We start from the raw sequence: 27,082 nt of genomic DNA, 5'->3' as shown, positions 1-27,082 counted from the left end.
TCTGTGTGTTACGTAAAATTATAATCACGTGCGCATCAGCGAGCGATTCTATTGGCCACAGAGGCGCGTTACAAAACACAAAACTTTTGAGTTTTGTAACGTGCGCTTGGGACTAGCGAACAATGGAATTAAATTCAAAGATGTCAGTGTGTCATCAATCACCAGCGTGTTAATAAATTTATGCTGCGTATTTTATTGAAGAAAAAAAGGGAAAATGACAGGACAGGATATCCCCTAGTGATAATATCAGGAATTGTGATAACGCTTCAGTGTTTGATGAACTGATGTGCAATTGCTGAGAGAAAGGAGATTGGTAATTTCCTGTGTCAATTGTGTTTTTGTGTTGTCTAACATATAGGTTGAACGTCTGGATCTTTGTTACTCAACGGTGTTAAGACTGTAGGAATGTCGGTCATGTAATATATAGGTCATCGCACATGTACGTAATGACATGTTACACAAGAGATGAGTCTGCTGAAATTTTCCCCTTACAAAACATCTCCGGCCCATAGATCATAGGCGTCTGTTATCGTGGGGAAAAGATTTAGTAAAATGGGATTTTTCTTTTTTTTTTATTCTGGCTTTATTGCTGTTTAAATTACATTTAGCCATCTGATGAAGTTAATTTTTAATAGCTGTATAGAGCAGTGGCGTTGGCGTGAGTTGATGTTTTAAAACCAGGAGGTAGTTATAAAGCAGTTATATGTGTATGTCCCTGTTACACTTATGTTGTCACATTTTCCTTGGTAAATGCATATTACATAAAAAGATAACAAATAGTATAATTCTATTGATTTTATTAATATTGTATGTATATATATATATATATATATATATATATATATATATATATATATATATATATATATATATATATATACATACATACTAATTATATATTGCATAGTGTTTTTGTGCATCTTTATATTTATTCCAAAATAACAAAATAAAGGGAGTAACAATTTGAAAATATTCTGGAAACAGTTTACAATCAGGTTTCATTTGTTAAAATTAGTTAACTACTTTAATTAACATGAACTATAGCCTACTTCTACAGCATTTATTAATCTTAGTTAATGCATTGTTAAATGCATTATTACAAGTTATTTGTTAACATTAGTTTATGCCCTGTTAACTAACATGAACTAACAATGAACAACTGTATTTGTAATAACTTATGTAAACAAATAGTAATAAATAATGTAATAAATGTTCATTATTTGTTCATGTTATTTAACACATTAAATTACACCAATATTTTTTTTTTATATGTGAACTTGAAATCAGCTGTTCTTTAAGTAAACTTATTTTCGGATCATCGTCTTAAAAGCTCTGTAAACAATGCTACAGACACTAAGATATATCTTTAATTTCATCACGCTGATATGCTCACTAAAAACTGACGCGGTCATCACGTTTTCAGGCCATTTCAAGTTTTATTTTAACGTGATACGAAGCAGTGACACCTAAGCAGGAAAGTTGTTTACTTTATAATTAGTCAATAACGCCATAATGTTGTTCATTCAAACCTGAGAGAACGTACGATCAAATCACATCCCCCATTTTTCTCTGTTACTTTACCTGGGGCGTCTCTGCAATAAACATATAGGAACAGGAACAGAGTATTATATGACTGAATTAAGTTAACAAAGGTTTCCTAGCAGAGTATAGCCAAAAGTGATTTTAACAGTAGACCAATTATTTTACAATTTAAAACCACATTTATTTTGTGAAATATTTTACTTAAAATGTGAGTTTTTGCCATCTGTAGGTATTAAATATAGCTATCTATGTGGTTTGATATTCTGTTATAAAATACATCGACCTTTATACATTTTAAAGAGTGGCTTAGTACTTTCTGGAGTCGACTTTTTCGTTTTGAGGGCGATTACATATATGAAGTCTATGGCGATTACATATTCTGTAGTGCGGACATGACGTCATTGCCTTGCGACAAGCGCGCAACCTAGAGGACACCGAGCAAGGCATGGAACACCTTGGTGCGGTACTACTGCTTTTGACGTGTGTGTCAAGTTTACATTTAACAGAAGGTAAGGAATTATATGTAAATTTGCGTGGACAGAGTATAATAAATGCATGCGTCTAATGTGTCTGAATGCATCGGTAGCGTTCACACTCTCCTATTGGACCTCGCGCTGCACGCTGCGCTCTCACGCCATCTGATTGGATCGAATGGCACCGATGCAGCTGACAAACTTGAAGTTTTAAAATGTTTTCCACGTGCAGTGTAAATGTAACAATATAACATGCGGTATTGGTATCAAGAACATGTACTTTTAACATGGACGAAATTAACTTAGAAAAACGTATTGTCACTTGATTTCATTTTGCTCTTCCTTTGTAATGTGTCAAAGGAGTTTCCACGTGCACGCGTGAGATAATAGACCGCTGTTCATACAGTGACGCCAGAAGGTTTTGAGACCTTGGTAATTTTGCATGTTACATCATACAGGTAATATTTTAATCGGGTTAATATTTTATATTATAGTTTAAATACGTTATCTTCATTTATTGGATTTGGATGAATATGATTCTGATCTCAGTGTAAGTCAAATTTATGCGGAAAATTCTGTCGCGTTCACTGACATATCCTAACAGGTTATAAAATTATATTAAATGGTGTGACTTCAGATTGTTGTTCACAAACTGGGAATATCCTAAAATCCATAGCCTGTTGCTAGACGACTAGCATTACTGAAAGGTCGAACAAGTGTTCAAACATTTTATTTATTCATTTTGATATTATTCCAGTCAATGTTTGTATTGCACTAACAAATGGTTATAAATATGGGGATTTATAAGGGGGTCAAAACTGAACTCCATCATTTTGTCAGAAGTCAGTGGCTTTTTTATTTGGTTTGTTTTCTTCCCTATGGGATTTTGCATCTTCCATCATAGAGATGCTCAGTGTGTGTTCAGGTTTGGACTTCTTCACATTTCTTCAGGAACCTTTTGTTTGCTGTCATTTTAGAACGGAAAATGACCCCCTCAAATTGTTGCAGCAAAGTTGGAACCATAGAACTCTCTAGAATTCCGTTGTGTGGTATAGCGTTAAAAAGTAGCTTTCTCTGGAATAGACAAACCTTTTGATTTTATATGGAGTGTCTGCATACTTTTGGCCATACACTATTGCCTACTGTTAATGTAGACATGTACATTCTTATGCATGCATTTCTTGATCAAATGTAGTTCAGCTACATAACATTAATAGAGAATTGTGTCCTGTTTCTGCGATAAAGTCATATGTAGGTTATTCCTGCTTCTCAAACTGTCTTTTTCAAAATCTTTCAGAACTAAAGAGCTGTTTTTACTCTCATCTTTCGCAGGTTTTCCAAAGTGCGACACGGAGCAGTTTGTGTGTAATAACGGCAGATGTGTGCCTCTGAATCTTCGCTGTGATGGTGTGGATGAATGTGGAGATAACAGCGATGAGATTTCATGTTTTAATTGCACTAGTGGCTCCTTCCACTGTGTGGCAGCAGCGCGCTGCGTCCCTTCTCGTAGCGTCTGTGATGGCACGCCGGACTGCTCTGATGGAGCAGATGAACAGTTAGACACGTGCGCACACACATGTGCTAGGTCCCAGTTCAGGTGCACGAATGGACGCTGTGTGCCCAGTTCAGGAAGGTGTGACAACATCAAAGACTGTGAAGATGGCAGCGATGAAGAGAACTGTGGTATGTGTTTGTGTATAATACGTAATAATTGTAATATTTATTTAGTTAAAAATATTCCTGTGATGCAATGTCTTCACTGTCACGTGATCCTTCAGTAGCCATTCTAATTATTTTATTTTAAATTAAAAAATATGTAATTAATACTTTTGCTCAAAGTGTAATACTTTTTTTGAATTCTTGAAATAGAAAGATTTATTTGAAACATATTTTTGTAACAATATAAATTATAAATGTATACACACATGTATGCATACAGTACTGTGCAAAATCTTAGGCCACTAGTATTTTCACCAACAAAAATGGTTTTAAGTCAGTTATTTCTATCTTTTACTGTAGTGTGTCAGTAGTAAACATCAGTTTACATTTCCAAACATTATTTTTGCCATTAATTGTTATAATCAAGTGAGATTTTTGTTTGTACAAAGAGTCTGAAAACAGCCAGTGCTCTACACATGTTCTGATCTCACCATCATCACTCTGTCTGGAATAACATGAAGAAACGGAACAAACTAAAACAGACTAAATCCAGAAGAACTGTGGCAATGTCTCCAAGACACTTCAAGAACCTACATGTTTGTGTGTGTGTACTGCTGTTCAAAAGTTTGGGATCAGTAAGAATTTTGATGTGTTTTAATTTTGCATTTATTATACAAGTAAAAATGTAATATGGTAAAATAATATACTTTATATAGTAATTTATTTCTGTGATGTATATTAATTTAATATAATTTATTTCTGTGATGCAAAGCTGAATTTACATCAGCCATCAGAAGATTACAGTCTTCAGTGTGACATGATCCTTCAGAAATCATTCTAATAAGCCATTTTAATATCAATTTTGGAAACGGTTTTGTTGCTTAATACTTTTTTGGAACCTGTGATATTTTATTCAGGATTATTTGATGAATGAAGTTGAAGAACAATCTTTATGTAAAATAGAAATCTTTAATAACAATTAAAGTCAATTTAACACATCTCTGCTGAATAAAAGCATTCATTTCTTTAAAAAAAAAGAAAAGAAAAAAAAAAGACCTCAAACATTTGGACGGTGTTGTAAATTACTACAAAATAATTATATTTTAAATAAATGTTGTTCTTTTATTCAAAGAATCCTTAAAAAAAAATAACATAGGTTCCAAAAAAAAAAAGCAGCAGCAAATCAGCATATAAGAATGATTTCTGAAGGATCATGTGACACTGAAGACTGGAGGAATGACGATGAAATTCAGCTTTGATCAGCAATTTATATTAAAATAATTAAAATAGAAAATCATTATTTTAAAGTGAAAAAAAAAAAGTAATAATTTCACAATATTACATCTTATTTCTGCTCCAATAAATGGCTTGATGAGCAATAGAGACTTTATTAAAAAATAAAAAACCTTACTGATTACAAACTTTGAACAACAGTGTATTTTGTACACATTCTCTCACTGGCCACTTTATTAGGTACACCATTCTAGTACACAATCCTTTTGCCTTCAGAACTGCCTTAATTTTTGTTGCTTAGAGTCAACAAGGTGTTGGAAACATTCCTGAGTGATTTTGGTTCATATTGACATGATAGCATCACTCAGTTGCTGCAGATTTGTTGGCTGCACATCCTTGATGGGAATCTCCAGTTCCACCACATCCCAATACACTGGGACTACATCACATCAGCAAAGTAGGAGAAGCTACTGAATATAATTATTTGCACATCAGAACGATCAGTCGAAACGCAATGAATGTGGTCATTGGTTTCAGAGGTGGAAGCTGCTGTTTGTGAACGCCGTCATTTACCAGTTCTGGGAGGCTATTATACAGTAATACTTTGACACACTTTGCTCTGCTGGTTAGTCAGGATTTACCATCCCATAGCACAAAGTCACATACATTTTTTTTTTTATGCGCTTAGAGGAATTTATTCTCAAAATGCATTTCCACCTCCCATTAATCGCATTAACCATTTTTCGCACAAGAACCACCTCAAAGCGATGAATTAAGGCATTTTTAATCGAAATTCAGCCTTTCCATCACTCGGTTCTGATGCGATACTTCGAAATGCGCATAAAGCTATAACCCAGCTTTTGTCATGTTCAAGAAATCAGTCAGAGATGATTTGAGCTTTGAGATGTGGCGCATTATCCTGCTGGAAGTAGCCATCAGAAGATGGGTGTACTGTAGTCATAAAGGGATGGACGTGGTCAGAAACAATACTCATGTAGGCTGTGGTGTTTAAACGATGCTCAATGTTTACTAAGGGGCCCAAAGTGTGCCAAGAAAATATCCCCCACACCATTATACCACCACCACCAGCCTGAACTGTTGAGACAAAGCAGGATGGATCCAAAAGGAACCAAAACTCCATCGGTGACAGAATGGAGAAAAAAACATTGGGAGAAACCAGGCTCAGTTCGGGGGCCAGTTCTCCTTTGACCAGATGAAACCAGTAGTTCAATTCCAGGCTGCAGCAAAGTCAGATTGTGCAGAAGAATCATCTGTTTCCTGTGGTCTTGTCCTTGTGGTCCTCTGAGACAAGGTCTTTACAGGAGATCTGTATCTGGGGCTCTAGTTGTCTCCGCTGTCTTTCAGGGCAGTAGAGGTCCTTTCTAGGTGCTGATCCACCATCTGGTCTGGATACGTACTGGATCCGGGTGACTGCAGTGACCCTCTGATCTGGATACAGAATGAATTTGGTGGCTATGCTGACCTCGGAATAAGAGAGAAACAGACTAATATAAAAAAATATTAGCGTAGATGCCAATCTTCTAATGATGTAGCAAGTACATAGGGTGTTATGTGAAGTGTTCCCGGTTCCGGTTTACCTAACTAATGCAGCCTAAAAATCCTTTAACAGATTTGGATAATAAAAGCATATTAGTATGTTATGTGTAAACCGGGTTAAAGAGATGGGTCTTTAATCTAGATTTAAACTGCAGGAGTGTGCCTGCCTCCCGAACAATGTTAGGTAGGTTATTCCAGAGTTTAGGCGCCAAATAGGAAAAGGATCTGCCGCCCGCAGTTGATTTTGATATTCTAGGTATAATCAAATTGCCTAAATTTTGAGAACGTAGCGGACGTAGAGGATTATAATGTAAAGGGAGCTCATTCAAATACTGAGGTGCTAAACCAGTCAGGCTTTAAGTAAAAAAAGCAATATTTTAAAATCTACGATGTATGATATGGAGCCAGTGTAGTGTTGACAGGACCGGGCTAATATGGTCATATTTCCTGGTTCTAGTAAGAACTCTTGCTGCTGCATTTTGGACTAGCTGTAGTTTGTTTACCAAGCGTACAGAACAACCACCCAATAAAGCATTACAATAATCTAACCTTGAGGTCATAAATGCATGGATTAACACTTCTGCATTTGACATTGAGAGCATAGGCCGTAATTTAGATATATTTTTGAAATGGAAAAATGCAGTTTTACAAATGCTAGAAACGTGGCTTTCTAAGGAAAGATTGTGATCAAATAGCACACCTAGGTTCCTAACTGATGACGAAGAATTGACAGAGCAACCATCAATTCTTAGACTGTGTTCTAGGTTATTACAAGCAGAGTTTTTAGGTCCTATATTTAACACCTCTGTTTTTTCAGAATCTAGCAGTAAGAAATTACTTGTCATCCAGTTTTTTATATCGACTATGCATTCCATTAGTTTTTCAAATTGGTGTGTTTCACCGGGCCGTGAAGAAATATAGAGCTGAGTATCATCAGCATAACAGTGAAAGCTAACACCATGTTTCCTTATGATATCTCCCAAGGTTAACATATAAAGCGTGAAGATTAGCGGCCCTAGTACTGAGCCTTGAGGTACTCCATACTGCACTTGTGATCGATATTATACATCTTCATTCACTGCTACGAACTGATGGCGGTCATAAAAGGACGATTTAAACCATGCTAATGCACTTCCATTACTGCCAACAAAGTGTTCAAGTCTATGCAAAAGAATGTTGTGGTCAATTGTGTCAAACGCAGCACTAAGATCCAATAAAACTAATAGAGAAATACACCCACGATCAGATGATAAGAGCAGATCATTTGTAACTCTAAGGAGAGCAGTCTTAGTACTATGATACGGTCTTAATCCTGACTGGAAATCCTCACATATACCATTTTTTTCTAAGAAAGAATATAATTGTGAGGATACCACCTTTTCTAGTATCTTGGACAGAAAAGGGAGATTCGAGATTGCTCTATAATTAACTAGTTCTTTGGGGTCAAGTTGTGGTTTTTTGATGAGAGGCTTAATAACAGCCAGTTTGAAGGTTTTGGGGACATATCCTAATGACAATGAGGAATTAATAATAGTCAGAAGATCTTTCTATCATCTCTAACCAATCTTCCCATTCTCCTCTGACATCAACAAGGCTTTTTCGTCCACACATCTGCTGCTCACTTGATATATTCTCTTTTTTTTTTTGGCCCATTCTCTGTAAACCCTAGATATGGTAGTGCTAATTACTATGTTCAAAGTCACTTAAATCTTTTTTCTTCCCCATTCTGATGCTCAGTTTGAACTTCAGCTAGTTGTATTCATCACTATATATGCCTAAATGCATTGAGTTGCTGCAATGTGATTGGTTGATTAGCAATTTACCAAGCAATTGAGCCTGTATACTTAGGAAGTGGCCGGTTAGTATCGCGTGTGTGTGTTAGGCTAAGCATTATCATTCACAAACCACTACACTGTAATGTTTTTTTAGGAAATAATGCAATGAGATCGTAATCATGACATTGTAAGTTGGAAATAAGAAGTTTCCGATAGCACAGCATTGAAGCACTCTTGCTAAACACCGTGGAGTGAAATGTTTTGTTAACTTTGTGCTTTATTATTTTGAGTCATATGGGACGCAGTTACACACGTCCCTCTCACGATATATTGCTTCACAGATTTATAGCTTTATATGTGTTCGTGTACATGTAATAAAAAATTATGTATAGAGAAAGGGACAGAGCAACAAGTATAAAAAAGTTTTAAAATTGATGCTTATTTTTGATACAATAATGAACATGTACAAATTCACAATTTGTTTTTATTTCTCTGTTTCTGTAGATGAAAACGAATGTGAGGTTAATAACGGTGGCTGCTCTCACCTGTGTATTGATCTACCTCTTGGTTTCATGTGTGACTGCCCCAGTGGAATGAGGCTGGTCCAGGACACGCATTGTCAGGGTGAGAATTGAGTCACACTGGTCAACTTTTTAAATTATTGCATGGTCCAATGTAAACAAATTAGTGTTGTTGTAGAAATAGTACTGTAGGACAATCAGTGATCATTCTTTTTTTTCCATGAGCAATAGTGTCCAGAACAGGGCGTTTACTGTGCTAAAAGTAGTAGTATTAAGCAGCTCATATGACCTAAGTGAGGCGACATGCTTGTATAAAACATGGTAATATGGGAAAATTTACTAAATACACATTTAAATGTCATAAAAATTTGCTTGTCCTGCTTCACTCTTTTGGTTATGCCATAATTTACCACGATAAACCACAGTTCTCTACAAAAACATACAGAACATGGATTATCTTTTTAGTGTCATAAAAGATTTTCCACTCAAATGCTCACTTTTCACTTCTAGATGTGGACCACTGTCTTGAATTAGATGTGTGTGGTCAAATTTGTGTCCGTACCAATGGATCTCTTGCGTGTGACTGTCAGGAGGGGTATGTGCTGACCGCTGGGACTGGACAGTGCAAGTCTACAGGTGAGAGGAAGATTTAGATGTAATTGGCCTGTAAAGACACATGACACAGACAGTCAAGAATTGCATGTCTTGAATATTTTGTGTGTATTTTTTTGTCTGTGTGAATTTAATTGTATTATTATTAGTGTTGGGCAATATGGTCATTTTTCATATCACCAGCCTCTGAGATTGACGACGATACATGATATTATCGTGCATGGGAGGAGCTAGAGAGAGACTTTTTGTTCTTGTTATAATATAAGTATTTGGTGTTTTAAACCACTAAATCTGCCGCATCTGCGCACGGAAGTTATCAGTCTAAATGATCTGCAAAATCAGTCATCGGTGAAAATCAATAGTAGATTTCATTTAAAGTTCAGCACTTTAACACTAATATTGGGCATAAACAGACACATTAAATATAAAGTATTCAAAATGGGTAAGTTCATATATTTGGAGTAAAGTTGAATTGAACTGATGCATCAGTCATACAGCGCTCCGGACCGCGTGCCTCATGACGAGACCGACGCACCGCCACAGAGATGCATTCTAACATAACTGTGGCATTAAACTCAGTTAGTGAGGGCTCGTTTAAAATATTGCACATATATAGGCCATTCAAATTACTTGTTAAAGGGTTAGTTCACCCAGATAGCAAATTTATGTAATTAATAACTTACCCTCATGTTGTTTCAAACTCGTAAGACCTCCGTTTATCTTTGGAACACATTTTAAGATATATTAGATTTAGTCCGAGAGCTCTCAGTCCCTCCATTGAAGCTGTGTGTACGGTATACTGTCCATGTCCAGAAAGGTAAGAAAAACATCATCAAAGTAGTCCATGTGACATCAGAGGGTCGGTTAGAATTTTGTGAAGCATCAAAAATACATTTTGGTTCAAAAATAGCAAAAACGACAACTTTATTGTATTGTAACTTCATTGTCTTCTCTTCCGTGTCGGAAGTGGAACTGTGTTCCAGACACGGAAGAGAAGACAATGCTGAATAAAGTCATAGTTTTTGCTATTTTTGGACCAAAATGTATTTTCGATGCTTCAAAAAATTCTAACTGACCCTCTGATGTCACATGGACTACTAAGATGATGTTTTTCTTTCCTTTCTGGACATGGACAGTATACCGTACACACAGCTTCAATGGAGGGACTGAGAGCTCTCGGACTAAATCTAAAATATCTTAAACTGTGTTCCAAAGATAAACTGAGGTTTTACTGGTTTGAAACAACATGAGAGTAAGTTATTAATTACATAAATTTGCTATCTGGGTGAACTAACCCTTTAATAGCAGAGAAGCACTCTTGCTCAACCCAGTAGAGTAAATGTTTTGTTAACTTTGTGGTTTATTATTTTGAGTCATATGGGACGCGGTTACACACGTCCCTCTCACAATATATTGTTTTACAGATTAATTGCTTTTGCCGCTCAGAAATATTCATGCAATCATGCATCACAAAGAAAATCTGCACTCGGGCACGGTTGGCGCTCACACTAACTGATCTATATATAACTGAACCACACTTTGGCCCACCACTCATTCACCAACTACAGGCTCTAATCCTCATTTGCGGTGTGTGTTTTGTGTGAGAAATGCGGTGCTGAAGTTAAATAGCCGGGCAGTTTATAATAACTTAATAATATTGATAGTTCATCATCTAGCTGACTACATCTTGTATTATTATTATTATTATTATTTAAATTTTTTCTAAAATCCTGTCAAATGTGCACAAACTACTAGCTACTACTAAATATTGTAGAAACATAATTTTTTGTAAAGTTGCTTTGTAATGATTTTTTGTAAAAAGCGCTAAACAAATAAACTTGAATTGAATTGAATAATAGGGTGCCCAATAAAATTAATAATAATAATAATTATCATTATTATAATATTATTTTATAGAATTGTATATTATATTAATAGGAGAATGAGCCTAATATTGTCTTGACTATCGACAGAGACATCTGCTATCGTCGAGGCACAACCCTAATTATTATTTTACATTATAGTATTTATTCATATTTCGAAATGGATTTTATTTGTAAGGTTTTTGTTATAGTTTAAGTTTTGGTATTTTCTTTTGTCAGTATTATTAGATTTTTTTTTTCTTATAATATTTCTGTTTAGTTTATCTTTTTATTTTCAATTCGGTTTGAATATTTTATTTTAGTTAGTTTCCAAGGTCACATTTATATTTTTTATTTGAGTTTTAATATTCTAATTATTTAACATTTATTTATACTTTTAATTCAGTGAAAAAAAAAAAGGATTTTTTAAAAATAGTTTTAGTAAACAATAGTAACACTGATTTGGTCTTGTGCAGGTGTTGCTGCTCATGTGGTGGTCAGCACTCATGAGGGGGTTAAATGGATGGACCTCAGCGGCTCTGAGCAAAGAAACATCACATATAAAAGAGCCTTACCAGGACCTGTTTCAGCACTTAATGCAAAGAACACGTTATATTGGACCAGTCCTGAGAATGACATCATTTACAGGTGCAGAGCAATATATATATATATATATATATATTAAATTAGAACATCTTACCCATTATTATCATTAATGCTTAAAAATTGCTCCAACACAAAACATATGTCTATTTCAGGGTGTCTTTAGACTCCAGTGACTATAGACCAGCTGTGTTGTTGAAGGCTTCCGAAGGTGTTCTGGGATTGGCAGTAGACTGGATCCATGAGCTTCTGTACTGGGTCAGCACCAACACTCATGCTCTTCATGTGGCCTCACTGAATGGCTCCAAACAAAGTGAGCTCATCTCTGGCCTCTCCAGACCTACTGCAGTTGCTGTCCAGCCACTGCTAGGGTAAAAACACGGTCTACTTCTCTATATAATTGATAGTCACGTAAATTTAAGGTTCAATGTGACAAATGCAAATATTTTGATTAATAAAAATAAAGAAAACATTAGTCCAGTGTGATAAATTGTGTACAATAAGAGAAAAAATGTTCAGGAAAGATATGGCCAATATTGATTTCTTGTCTTTAAATGGGAATTCTCTCATCATTTACTCACCCTCAGGCTGTGTTGATGTAAATTACCTTCTTTCTTCAGTGGAACATAGAGATTTAAAAAAAAATTATGCATCTCTGTCATTCTATATAACGCAAGTTCATGGGTCCCTTGATGTTCACACTTCAGAAACCATGCAAAATGAACATGATAGTAATCCATACGACCTTAGCTGATGAATGAATGTCTAATACTAATGTTTAAAAAAAAAAAAATTATAAACCATTGTTTCTGGCAAAAGGTCAAATGCAGATTTATGAATGCATTCTTGACTTAACATCAGCACATTTTGAAGTAATATGAAAGCGTGTTATGAAGTAATGCAGAAGCACAGAAGACTGTCACTTCGTGCACTAGTTTGTTACATCAAGCTTTATTAGTACTTTTCTCACACACCTACTGTTTTGCTTCAGAAGACATTGCTTCATCAAATAAGGCTGTATGGATTACCGTCATGTTCTTTTGCATGGTTTTTGAAGTGTCAATTTTCATAGAAAGTCTTCTACATCTGGGTCAGCATGAGAGTTAGTAACCAAAAAGAGAATAAAATTTTTTGTCTGAAGTATTGCTTTAAGGTTGGATAATATTTGAATGAATTTAGTGAGGTTATCTGTTTTTCTTCTCAGGTATGTGTTCTGGGCAGATAGTGAGGCGTCTCCCAGAATTGAGCGTGCCAGTTTGGATGGGACGAGAAGAATAGCGCTGATAACTTCATATATACGCTGTCCTGTTGCAATCTCCTTAGGTCAGACTTCTCATAAACAATAAAGTTGTAAAATCTAGCTTGCTTTTTTCACTCTATATTTTACTTAATTACTTATTGCATCAAGGTTTTATATAAATTATACCAAACACATCCTTAAACCAGTGCATGGATCTGAAAACAAGATAAGAGTTATATAAAAGAAAAACTGTGACATCGAAACAAGTCACCTTTATTTTTATAGTGTTTTATACAATAAAGGTTTGAAAGCAGCTTCACTGTATTAAACAGGAAATTAATAGAATCAATAAATAAACTGATTAATTTCATTTTTTTCCCCTCATTTAGATATTCCTCGTGGTCTGCTTTACTGGGCTGACTCAGGTCTGCGCACCATATCAAGAGTTGCATTTGATGGGCAACATAGAAAGACAGTTGTAGAGTCCAATGGATATCTGGATAAACCGTTTGGACTGGCCATATTTGAGGTTCATGACACAACGCATGTCACTTTTCTTCATCCTATATAATTATTAATTTTAACTTTTTCATTGAACTGTTTACTTTTATAAAAACAGAAACAAAACACGCCTTTGTCACTCAATATTATTTCATATGATCCATATTCGTATATTAAAGGGGGGGTGAAATGCTCGTTTTCACTCAATATCCTGTTAATCTTGAGTACCTATAGAGTAGTACTGCATCCTTCATAACTCCAAAAAGTCTTTATTTTTATTATATTTATAAGAGAAAGATAGTCTGTACCGATTTTTCCCGGACAAACACGAGCGCCTAGAGGCGTGACGTGTGGGCGGAGCTAAAGAATCACAAGCGCCAGTAGGCTTTTGCGTTGAGAGCGTGTGGAAGCTGTGACACAGATCCAGAGGCTGAAATTTAACAAGAGCAGCATCAGCAAAGGCGGTATGCTATGTGGTATGTACTGAAACTGTATATATTTGCTTAGCGGTTTTGGAAAATGACTAAGTTCCACTTTATGTCGTCTTTTTTTTTTTTTTTTTTTTTTTTAAGCTGTACATGTGGAAAGTGCAGTTTGATGACAACATCGCATGTTGTTTACTTGATGTGCTTACGCGCTGATAGCTAAGTTAATAACACAGAGATATTTGAAGCAGTTTTACTCACCGGATGTGGTTCCAACACACGATCGTGACCCTTTTTAGTTGGGACTGCATTATCCTTAAGAAATAAACGATGTGCAATCCGAAATGCAGGGAACAAACAAGAACACTTGCACAACTCCGTTGATGCTCTGTAAAAATAAACTCCGTCCACTGGTCCCTTAATGCTGTTTCTCTTTAGGTAATCTGTGCAGGGTTGTCTTGCCCTGGCAACCAAAAACACACTTCTTTTGTGACTTTTCGCGACGCTCTCGCTCTGATCAGGCTGTGCTCAGCCTCTCAGTGCTCTGCTATACGGGAGCGCGCGCTCTTCCGGCAGAAGTGCCCTTAGGAACCATATAAGGAAATTCCGCTCCATCTAACGTCACACAGAGCCATACTCGAAAAAAACTTTCCGAAACTTGTGACAAACCGGAAGAGGTTTTTTTGGAACAAAAATACTCCTTCAAACGTACAACTTAATTTTTGAAACTTTGTCCATGTTTAGCATGGGAATCCAACTCTTTAACAGTGTAAAAAACTCAGTATGCATGAAATAGCATTTCACCCCCCCTTTAAGCATTTTTATTTATTCATGAAATATTAATTAAAATATAATATTGATGATGCATTGGTATTGGAGTAGTGAAGTTTTAATGTATGTCCCCTGCAGAGTCGAGTGTACTGGAGTGACCAATTGACCAACTCTATTTGTAGTGCAGACAAGCACAATGGCAACATGCTCCAGGTTTCCCAGACACTTGGTTCTGTTTCACCGGCTGGACTGGTCATCCTTCATCCGCTGCTACAGCCTAAAGGTGGTCTCTTAATTTGTTTTTGTTCCATAAAGTAACTAACATCTGTTCAGAGTAAGGGTGTGCGATATGACAACTTTTGATCGTGGATGATAAAAATGTCTCCACGATCTGCTTTTGAAGAAATATCATAGCATCTGAAGTAAATATCGAAATATCGTATCGTGCTACAGCGCACCTTCTATCAGCTGCAGTTCTGTCGCCTCCGTCATATACTGTACAACACGACATGCATTCATAGCAGGTTAAACTCAGCGGTAAGTTACTCTTTCATCATGTGCATGTGATTTTTAAATGTTTCATTCACGTGCTGTTTTGACCAGCTTTTTCTGAGCACCACATACACCCGAAATGCACACGCTAAAACCTGTCAAACAGCGCCTAATTATTAAACTAATTTCTCTTTTGCTTTAATATTGTCAAAACACACAAGGTTTACATGTAGACTCAGTTGGTTATGTCTGAAAGGAATGTAAACAGTTGAGAGGAAAACGTATGCATGCAGGTCTTAAAGGGACAGCAGGCCTATTTAACATGCAGCCTACTGTCATTACTGTCAAGGGATAGATCACCCTAAAATATCATTTCTGCCATTATTTACTCGCTGTCGCGTTGTCCCAAACCTGTATAAATGTATTTCCTGTGCTGAACACAAATTAAGATATTTTGAAGAATGTGGGTAACCAAACAGTTGCTGGCATGGCCGTAGCCAGGCTTTGAAAATTATTGAGGTCCATGGGGTTTCTATAATAACCCCCTTATTATCAAATTTTGCTATAATACCCTCTATAAATACAACTAATTCTAAACACTAACACTTGAAAAGAGACAGAAATGTAGATGTTTTTGGAGGTTTGCTCATGCTATTTGCATCAAAGTTTGTTAATACTATATTTATGGGGTGGATCATTTTATCATTTGTTTATTATTCATGCTAACATACATATCGCCCACCAAACGTGTTATTTTCGGATAGTCAAGACAACTGACTGTCAACTCCAGTGGCACAGAATGTAAAGTGTGTGGCTTATATATTTTAACGTGATTGACCTGGGTTCGAATCCGCCTTTCCGCAAAAAAATTTCTCCCTTTTTAAATTTCAAATCACATCAGATCATCACATTTCAATGAAAATTAAGTACCGTATTTTCCGGACTATAAGTCTATAAGAACTTTTTTTCATAGTTTGGCTGGTCCTGCAATTTATAGTCAGATGTGACTTATTTATCAAAATTAATTTGACATGAACCAAGAGAAATCCTGCTATTTTAACATAGTATAAATAGAATCTATAGGTATTTGCACTGTGTAAATAGCCGCTGTATTTTTTGATATCTGCCAGACTAATGTTGGTGATGCAGTGTTGCCAGATGTTGCTATTAAAATAAAAAAAAAACTATAAATAAATAAAATAAGCGGAAATTATTTAAATATATTTTGAAAATTACATAAGATAGTTTTCGCTGATCCTAAACCGCAATTTCCTACTTAATTTGACACTTTAGAAAGTTAATGAAGTAAAAAAAGACAATTAAAAAATATAGCTGCAAGCAGCGATGGTTGGCTCAAGCCATCAGTGCAACGCCACCCCCTGTGGCATCAGGTAAATTGTGCCCAGCGGGCACATGCATTCACAATAGCCCTCTGGCAGTCAGGTTTTAAGGGATACGGCAGTTAAAGGGTTAATCCGACTCATCTAGACTTTGAAATCACATTCACAGAACAATCTATATAACTTTAGTTACACATTACAATAATATTTAATTCATAAACATTAACTATGTTAACATGAACAATAATTATTTTAAGATAATTAACAATAATTAGGTTAAGACTTGACCACTGGACAAAAAAAGGTGACTGGGTCACGGGGGCAGAAAAAAAAAAAAAAAAACCGGTGAAAAAATGACAAAAATAATTGCAAAAGAATTAAGAATTATTGTGAAGATTAATTTTTAGTCAATTCTGCAAGACAGACTTTTCAGGATAGGAGATGGAATAAAAATAAGCTCCTAAATCTAATGCCAGATTCTGGAAGATATATTCTTCAAAGCGTCGTACAAGAGTCACTCAGAACCCATCTCTTCATAAAGCCTATATATAAAGTCTTAATATATAGTATTTCACAATACTTCATGCTATTCTAATTAAGTCATTTTTGGGATCTTTTAAGTCTCTCAGAACCTGACACCTTGTAATTCTGGAGACTCCAGGAAAGTTGCAGCTCTGAAAAATGGTGGTACTGTAGACTAAATGCTCCCCGATAGTTTTACACCTAATTCTTCACTTTAATTCTTAATTATTTTCCAGTTAATGTGTTTCTGTTCCAGTCTTCATGCTCAACTACGTATATATCACACTCATTGCCTTCTCTAGTGCAGCTCAACCAATTTACATCCCATTCGTCCGTATTTGTGATATCACAAGTCCTGGAAAATATTTGTTGTAGTCCAAACAATTGTTCGTTGTAGTTTTTAAAAAGTGATTTTTGTTAAATACAATTTCTCCTATTTGGACTTTGAGCTTTGAATCTTTGCAGAACTTTTTTATGCTGAAACAGCAACATTACAGACTAACTAAAGTTGAAAGTGTGAAACAACATAATAGCACTCCTTTAATAGGCATTATTAAGCAGTTAATAAATACAGCTTTAAATGTTTTGTTTTTGAGCACATCTATAAAGTTCAATCAATAAAGTTCTATTCAATTTTTTAAGGATCTTTTTATCATTTATACATTATATATAATGTACTGGCTTTCCATTGCCATTGCCATTGATAATAGGAGTAAGCAAGTTTAGAACACCTACAGACAAGAGTCCATGCAGACGGATGTAGATGCATAACTCTTAAATTCAGATAAATGTCATGTCATGTCACAGGATGTCATAGGTCAGTATCAAATGAGTTTGAAATTATTATTTGCAGCACAAATAAGGATTCTTAGGATGTTTTTAAATCCCTAAAACTGTCAGAAAAGGATAAGGATTTTTTCCCCGATGATTAAAGAGATGATTAGGTCTCTCTCTCTCTCTCTCTCTCTCTCTCTCTCTCTCTCTCTCTCTCTCTGTCTCTCTCTCTGCCAGATAGCCCCTCCCCTCCCTACAATCCACACACACTGTCAGTCACCAAAAATTCAGTCAGTCACCAACCCCCTCACACTCCCCCTCCCTCACCCCCCCCCCCCCCCCCCCACCTTCCCTCACTGTATGAAAAAAATGCTTTGAAATGTTTGGAAGCTGCAATTTAAAAATACAAGCCAATTAATGATTCCCTTCTTACTGTCATTTCAAAAAATCACCACGGCAAAACCGTTCAAGCTAACCAAAATCCGTTCACAATTTAAGTTCCTCAATGTTTTTGCAACATGTAGACAAAGTTTGGTGTGTATAGTGAACTTTTCCACTGAGTATGTATTAAATCACAAAAGAATATGCCCAAAAATCCATATTCAAATCAAAATAGCGGACCTGTTGGTTGTAGCTTATGACTGTGAATTAGAAAGCTGTCCGTCTTGATAAGAACAATTTATGTACCAAGTTTGGTGTCTGTAGCTAAAACTAAATAAAATTAATATTATTATTATTAGCTGGACACTTGATAAAAAATATAAATAAATAAACTTATGCAATTGTATGTATATATATATATATATATATATATATATATATATATATATATATATATATATATAAATATATATATATATATATATATATATATATATATATATATATATATATATATATATATATATAAATATATAAATATATAAATATAAATTTAAGTGTACAGTTTTCTTTCATTGCATCTTGAAATAAATATTTCTGTGTTTGTTTATTTTTTATTATTATTATTTTTTTTTAGGAGGATTACAGCCTTTAATCTCCTCAAAATAAATGTGCATATAAACCATGAACAATTAAATTATAGCTGTATTTATGAAATGCTTACTAAAATATTAATTTTGGGAGAAGGCTATATAAAGCATGAACTGACTATTTACTAATGCTTAGTTAAGGAGTGCAGCTATTATGAAGTGTTACCAATGCATTTACTAATGTTAACAATTGAGACATTATTTAAAAGTGTTAGAAAATCCTTAAATAATTTAAAAGTGTTTTGTTATGATTTCATTGACCTATAAGCATTTGTGAACTAGTTCTGCTTGCATCACAGCTTAGTCTTCATCTGTGAGCTGAACAGTTTTACTGTTACATCCATGAGATAATGTAAATTCAAATAAATGTCATGTCACAGGGTGTCAGTGGTCAGTATCAAGTGAGTTTGAAATTATTATTTGCAGCACAAATATTTTTAGAATTTTTTTTTAATCCCTGAAACTGTCAGAAAAGGATAAGGCCTAAGAGATTTCTTAAGCTGTAATGAAAACAGCACAATTAGCAACAACAACAAAAAAAATAACAATTTAAAATACAGTTTTTTTTTTTCTGGTGATTAAAGAGATGTTTAAGTCTCTCTCTCTGTCTGTCTGTCTGTCTGCCACTCAGCTCACACCCCTCCCCCACTCACACTCACACGCACACATACATTCCTCACACAGAGTGACAGTGAGATCAGATGTCTGACAGTTTTTTTAATTTTCTTTTAATCATACAGTGCTGCAAAGTCATGAAACTATGCATATTTCCTCAGAATCACTGGTTTTCTAAATGAAAAATGTTTTGTAAAGGTTTGGAAGCTGCAATTTAAAAATACGCTGTAGAGCCCCTGTGCCACGCCCGTGTATCAGACTCTGCCCGGCTCTAATGGCCGCAGGTTCCAAGGTGTGTGCCAATTTTCAAGAGTTTTCGAGCATGTTAAGGACCCCAAAAGCCCCCGAAACCTTGGAAAAAAATTAGAAGAATAAAGAAAAAAAAAATAATCCTAAGGAAAACAATAGGGATCTCGCCCTCCTGGCTTGAGCCCTAAAAACTCTTATAACAGCTGGATCTGGAGGCTGCGTCTCACTCTCTCTCTCACAACTCTCTGAAGTTCACTTCGGAAGCGTCTCGCTGCGATCATTTTTACACTACAGACACTAAACATTCTGAATTATACATGCAGACATATGAGGAGTCTAGCAGCAAATTAGTCAAGCAGAGAACAAATCTTATTTTCGAACATTACAATTTTTGTACCGAGGTCTGGACTTCATAGCTGGCTACTGCCATGGTTGCTGGTCCACATTGAATTTGATAGTAGCAAAAATGGAAGTCACTGTGGACCAGCAACTGTTTGGTTTTCCACGTTTTTCAAAATAGCATTTATGGTCAGAAGAGTATATGGTGGTATAAAAATAAAAACGCTATGACAGAATTGACAGACAGCTGACACAATTTTTATTTTGGGTGGACTATTGCTTTAACGTTAATAAAACCAACAAAAAAACTAATATAAGTGAAAAATCACTCACTGCTATTGACTGAAGAAATTTTATACAGTTACTTCAGGAATCAGTTTATGTAGCATTTTATTTTTATATTTGTTCAATTTCTTCAATGCTACTGCTAAATACAACTATTGTACCTGATAATAAAGCAATATTTGTTTTATCTGTATATTATGTGGAGTTCTAATGTGTATCTTTGGCATTCTTTTATCTTTGTTATTAAAAAATAAAAACTAAGTTTTTTTTATCATCGCCCTCTTTGACCTAAATATCTATCATTCTTTTTTTTTGTTACCTTGAAAGGCTTTGTCTTTATAATAGGGAAATTAGTCTGGCTGTAATGCTCAGACAACTTGCAAAATAGTAAAACCAACATGACAAAGAACTATGATAAAATCGTGGTATACAAAAAAAAAAAATCCATATCACCCACCCCTAGTTCAGAGCCAAGTTAAGTGTGTTAAACATGTACTGTTAATTAAATATTCAAAGCAGCTTAACAGTATAAACAGGAAAATTACACTTTTTATCAGACAAATTCTGATATGAAGCAGCTCTAGAAAGAAAATAGTGTCAACAGTGTAAAGGTTCAAAGTTCAGTTAAGCTATAAACGGCTCTACAGAAAACCATAGTGTCTTTATTCAGCTCAGTGTTGATGCTGCAAGATTCGATTCCTCTGTAAAGCAGCTCTGCAGAACATATGTAATTTTCGTAATCTCTTTATAAACTCTTTAAAAAGCTTCCCAGTGTATTGTGGAAAATTATAATAAAACCGAATGAGTAGGTTAGTCCACTTTTATTCTTTTTCTTCTACAAATTCAAAAGAATGTGAGGTTCATCGGATTTGCTACAAACAAAAACATGATTTCATAGTTTCAATCTGTGCGTAGAGCACAAATGAATGTTTTTCGATTCGATGACGACGTGTTTGTACCTCTGTGTGCATGAAACTTCAGGTCATGCTGGTACTCTACTTGGTGAGGTTTGTTTCTCTCTCTCTGAGTCACCGTTCTCTACTCTGGAAAAACTTTAATCGTTTGCTCATCTTATTTTGGTTTGTGAACATTTGTGTCTGTGTAGATTTGTGGTTCTCAATTACTGGCTCAGTTATAATTGACTGTTAAGTGGATCATATCTCGTTTATATTGCTCTCTTGTTGAAGAAGCACCTACTGATGTTACTTTTGTTTGCATCTGGTCAGGTGGTAAATGTAATACTGTAGTTTCTATACATGGCTTTTCATTGCTATTGTAGTTCAAAGAGTGTGTGCACAGTAACACACTGTTTAATCCGTGCTGTTAATTGTCACGTGACTTTTGAAGAAAAGCGTGAAAGGTACTTTCCACAATGTTACATTTGATGTGGGATCACACCAATGCTACAAATATCTTTTGAGCTCGGTTTTTGCAACAGTTTCTTGTGGGCGTGCTGTTTTGCTTGTTATACAAGTCATTGGAGAAAGTATGTGACAAAAATGTATCATCCTGCAAAAGCAAACGAAAATGTCCTTAAAACCAAAAATCAGTCAGTTTTATATTGTATATCACTTTGCCCAGTTCATATTGTTTCAAATCCGCTTTACAGAATTCCATGATGATTAGGTTTATAATACTTTAATTCAATTAGTCTGGCTTCAACAAGGATAAGTGACAAGTAAATTTGTACCACAATAGTTTAATTGGATGCACAATTAAATTTTTTGCAATTTTCAGACAAAGATCCATCACACTACACATTCTGTGGCATCACACTGTGAATACTTCTGCTTGTTTTTTTGGGGGGGTATAGATTTGTTATACTTTAGTTTAGTCAAGTTTGTTTTTCTGAATTAGATTTTCATTAAGGATCAAGAACATAATGACAGAACAATGACAAATACATAAATTGATTACTGTACAAAAGTAACTGAAAATGTCCTTAAAAACAAATATTTCATAGAACCACAGGGATTCTTTTAATTAAAGGATTGACATGACATCGGCTGAACGGGAATAAAAAATATTTAGCTTTCTAATAATCTTCTAATCAGCAGGATAGTTTCATGCTGTTGACAGGGTAGTGGTTAACAGAAGTGTTTCTAGCTTCTTTAATAATGTACAAATAAGCTGTTTTATTTTGCATTTTCAGGCAGTGATCCATTGGAGTCAAAAACAAGAACGCTACTTCCTGATTCACAGTTTGCATGGCTCCTCTCATTGACTGGTTGGTCTAACTTTTCTGTTGCAACCTTCTTGCATTCAACATTTTGAGAAGTGTCTTTCAGTGTCACTGCTTTGTTTCCTTGATCACCTCTATTTGTTCTTCGTATGTTAGTCATCATCAGTTTGCTGTTGGTGGGGGCAGTGCTGTGGCGGCAGAGGTCTGAGTTCTGTGCCCCTCGTTCTCTGTCTTCTCTCGGAGAAGTGACACTGAAAGAATCCCAAGATCCTCTTCTGTTATCCAGGCTGCCTATAGTACATGAGCATAAAGTAAGAGCAAGTGTTTTATAGCTTTCACACTCAAATTATAGAGACACAATTACAATATTAATTCATTCCAGTTTGTACAGGGAGAAAAATTAAAACCTAAATATGAATAATTACTTCAGTGTCTTATGATGATCCTTCATAAATCATTCTAATATGATGATTTTGGTGCTCAAAACCGTTTTTGCTGCTTAATATTTTGAGAAAACTAATACATTTTTAAAAATACTTTGAGCATTTATTTGAAATCTCTTTACTGTTATATTTGATCAATTGAATGCCTCCTTGCTGAATAAGTGCTGATTTTTTTTTACTTGCCACCAACTTTTCAATGATAGTGTGTTACAGTTACAAAACAAATCAACTTGATGAATTAAAAGGAAAAATGGAAAGACCATAAATTGATATGGAAATTGAAAATAAAATCCATTATAGAACTTGATCAATTAATGCATTGAAGGGCTATGCGTACGAATTTGTTAACTTTTTTTTTAATACAATATTACTATTACTGTAATGTCAATGTGTCATGAAAAGAAAAGGGATTCATTCAAACTAAATATCTCAGATGGATATAGTGTCAAATATACTTTAGAATCATGCTATCCTAACAGTGTAATTTAAAATTAGCTCATCTGTCAACGTGGTGTCAGTATATTGAAGAGCTTTTGCAAACATATCCAGATCACTGAGATAAGATTTTATCTTAACTGCTTTCACAATGTTGTAATTCTTGTTATGCAGACAATATTTATTTATTCATCTAAACGTCACCATCAGCAGACTATGTCTGGATGTTTGTTAACAGTAAATTGCTGAACATGTATTTCCAACATATTTTTGCATCTAAGCGAAGAATGACATATATTTGTATTTGTGACTATTCAATTCAAGTTTATTTGTATAGCTCTTTTTTCTATACAAATCATTACAGAGCAACTTTACAGGGGACTATATCAGGGCACTGATACACACTATTATTTTTTGAGAAAATTAAAGGCTTTTAAGTGCGCCTTATAGTGCGGAAAATACAGTATAGCGTTGTCAATAGCCAAATAAACAAAAGCAGTTCTCAATGCGCTCACAGAGCACTGTGCCTGGTAAAAACACAAAAAAAACTAAATCATTAACACAATCTGAAGGTAAGGAAAACTGACTGAAAAAAAAAATCTCCTAAAAAAAAATACTAACAGATAATTTTGAGTACATCATTTACACACATTTAATATTCTTTTATTTGCTCATACCTGAACCGTACATGAGGCCTGCCAAATGTATCCTCGTAAAGCGCGATCTTGTGCCGCTTTGTACACACAAAGTACAATTCAGGCTACGAAACTCACAACAATTAGCATTGAATCGTACAGCAATAGCCGGTTAACAGACTTGCATATTGGTCAAACTATTAAAACTATTCACGTCAAACTATTAAAATCTTCTTTAACTGCATGCAGCTTGACACTTCGCAGTTTCATTCCCCTGTGCTCTACTAACACAGTGCTAGTGGCACTCCATTACCATGTGGCAGTCACTCGTATTAACAGATAGTCTCCCATGACTTACTTTCCTACATGCTGCATTCACCCCCCTGTAAATGTCACCATCCCGGTGACAAAACCATAAATTCCAGGGGCTAAACAGAACATGCAAGCTGTTAATAGTGAGGCAAGTTGCATCCTACTCTTCACTCTCCGGTCTCCTTGCCGTGGTCGTAGGCAAGGTGAAAAGGATGTTGACCTGCTGTTGTTCTTGTGGTCTGTCCTGTGACTCTTTCTTGGACACAATCCTCTTCACCTCCCAGGATGCTGTCCTCTGAAGATCCACCTTGACCCGGATTCAGAAGAACAGGCTGATCTAAAGTTTTCACAATTTCATCTAGCTGCCTGGCTTCCTTGTGTGGTTTCAATGGCAGAAAATCCAACTCCTCTTCAATGCTGCTGTCTAGGCTTTGTACTTGCTGCTTGGCTTCTTTGTTTGAGGATTTTGACTTTGACACCAAAAAAAAAAAAATCCAACTCCTGTTCACTACTGAGGTCTAAGCTTTGTAAAGTTCTCTCTTGGGGGTTGTCTATATCTACCCTCCTCTCTGTAGAAAGAGACCGGTGGATGGATCATTTGATAATGGACGTAGTTCCTACCAATGGATATTTCTTTTTAGGTTTAAACTTATACAGGGTTCCCACCTTATCCAGGCACTGTACTGCTTCATAGACCACAGACTCCCATTGATCCTGAATTTTTTTGGCGACCAACCAGGTGGCTTCGTCTGTAGACAAGTAAACCTGCTGGCAGAATGGACAATAGAACAGAATCATTTCAAGTCCTATAAGCAGCTGCTGCTTCCAACTGTGTTCATGCTTTGAGATGAATAGTTGTCAAATGTTGCTGATGTTCACTGGCCAAGTCTTCCACAGTACCACCCACTGCAACCTCCTCTGTTAGCCCCAACAGCGAATCCACTGGAAAACGGCTGGGCGATATGGGAAAAAAACATAACTCTGTATTTTTGTATTTAAAAAAATCTGTATTTAATATCTTATTTATTTAATTTACCGCCCAATCTTGTCCAACAAAACAATGCATATTAAATGCTATGAAAACAAATAAAGTTAATGTAACCATGTAAGCCTTTAGATTATGTGCAAAAAAGGTTAAAATCACATTTCATTCAAAAATTTCAACATTACAATCTAAAAACAAAAATAAGGCTTTAAAAATTTAAATTCATTAAACTAAAAATGAAAATAAATGAGAACATTTTGCTATTTTGATTATTCTATTGCAGTCTCTTTATGGTCAGTGTTATCAAAAAATTAAACTTAGGCCTGCTTGTGTGATTATAATTATAGCGCTCCTTTTTAAATGAGCTCTGTCTGTTTGGTGTGCATACACGAGGCGCTGCTCGTTCACTGAAGTTAAGCAGAGAATGCCAGAAAAGAAGGCTCATGCACTTCTGACAGAAAAATTTAAACATTTCCATGGCTTTCTAACATTTACAGATGGAGGAAATACCTGTGATATGTGAGCTATGCATTCAGGAAAACAGCACATCTCAAACGTATTAAATCGTGCAAGTAGCCTGTGTTTCAGTCAGAGGAAATGTCTGAGCATATGACGGGCCTAAACCATGTACACCTATTCAAGCCTTCAATGGCCCTGTAGTATAAGTATTGGTATTGGTAACATTATGGGAAATCTTTGAATGATACCCAGCACTGTGTTTTGTTTTTTCAGGCTGACACACAGGGTGCTTCAACGGACTGATATGGACAGAAGTTTCCTGTGACAGGAACTGTAGCCTTCTTGTGGTGGATATCACAGCCCCCCCTTTCCTGTTTGTGTTTGTACAGTACAGTGAGACAGACAGACGGATTCCACACAAACATCTTGCTTGGTGACCCCAAAAAATGTTACCAAATGTCTGTTAATGATCGATAATCGTATAGAACAATGGTCAAACTAAGTGTTCAGTGAAACATGTTTGTCTTTATAAAAAAAATACGCCATAGTCACTATCATATTTTTTTTGTGTGTGTCTTTAACTTAATTTTATCTGTCTGAATTATAGGTATGTAACTGTATGCAATATATTTCCATTTTACCATTTGCTTCTGTGGATTATATTGGATACAGAATGGCAAAATGTCACCATCATGGTGTTCTGAGCTTCCGGTCATTAATGAATAATAATAGTACACCAGAGTCATTACGTGACGTTTATCAGCTTTAAGCTTGTTTTAGGGTGCTATTCTGTTTCTACTGCTGTAATTTATGAAGTTATAAACGTCTGTTCACTGTTCAATTCATAGACTCATAAATTGACAAATCTCTGTAATGTGTGCCTAGAGACAAAATCAGTTAGGAAAATATTTTCTTTTTAAATTCACTGTTGCTTTAGACTACAGAGGTGATTGTTATATTTATTGAGTGATTCATGTTTGGAGAGAGAAAAAAAGAAATGCTATTTATTTTTTGCAGTTTGGATCATTTTTCCTGTTCTCTTTAAGTTATAGTGATAAAACGTAATCATTTAGCTGTAAAATAGATTCTTGTGCTTCCTTCTGATTGTACATAGTTTGAAAAAAAAAGGTGTTTTGAATGTTTCTAATGACTCCTGATAAAGTGATCTGCTGGGGTTGGAGAAATGAAATAAAAAAAATTTTTCCCCTTA

General features: G+C 35.3%; 1 protein-coding gene across 1 annotated transcript; it reads left to right on the top strand.

Moving 5' to 3' along the window:
* The first annotated feature begins 1,931 nt into the window (after positions 1-1,931).
* On the top strand, positions 1,932-27,082 carry LOC113049248 (low-density lipoprotein receptor-related protein 8-like). The gene is made up of 12 exons (XM_026211423.1): positions 1,932-2,051; positions 3,348-3,698; positions 8,744-8,863; positions 9,271-9,396; positions 11,711-11,882; positions 11,993-12,208; positions 13,042-13,160; positions 13,467-13,606; positions 14,913-15,057; positions 22,574-22,648; positions 22,760-22,914; positions 26,146-27,082. The coding sequence occupies exons 1-12, from the start codon at positions 1,988-1,990 to the stop codon at positions 26,173-26,175; spliced, it is 1,713 nt and encodes a 570-aa protein (XP_026067208.1). The 5' UTR covers positions 1,932-1,987; the 3' UTR covers positions 26,176-27,082.

This window comes from Carassius auratus, chromosome 30 (genome assembly GCF_003368295.1).
Source record: "Carassius auratus strain Wakin chromosome 30, ASM336829v1, whole genome shotgun sequence".
NCBI lineage: Eukaryota > Metazoa > Chordata > Actinopteri > Cypriniformes > Cyprinidae > Carassius > Carassius auratus.
This window is presented reverse-complemented; position numbering and strand designations above follow the sequence as displayed.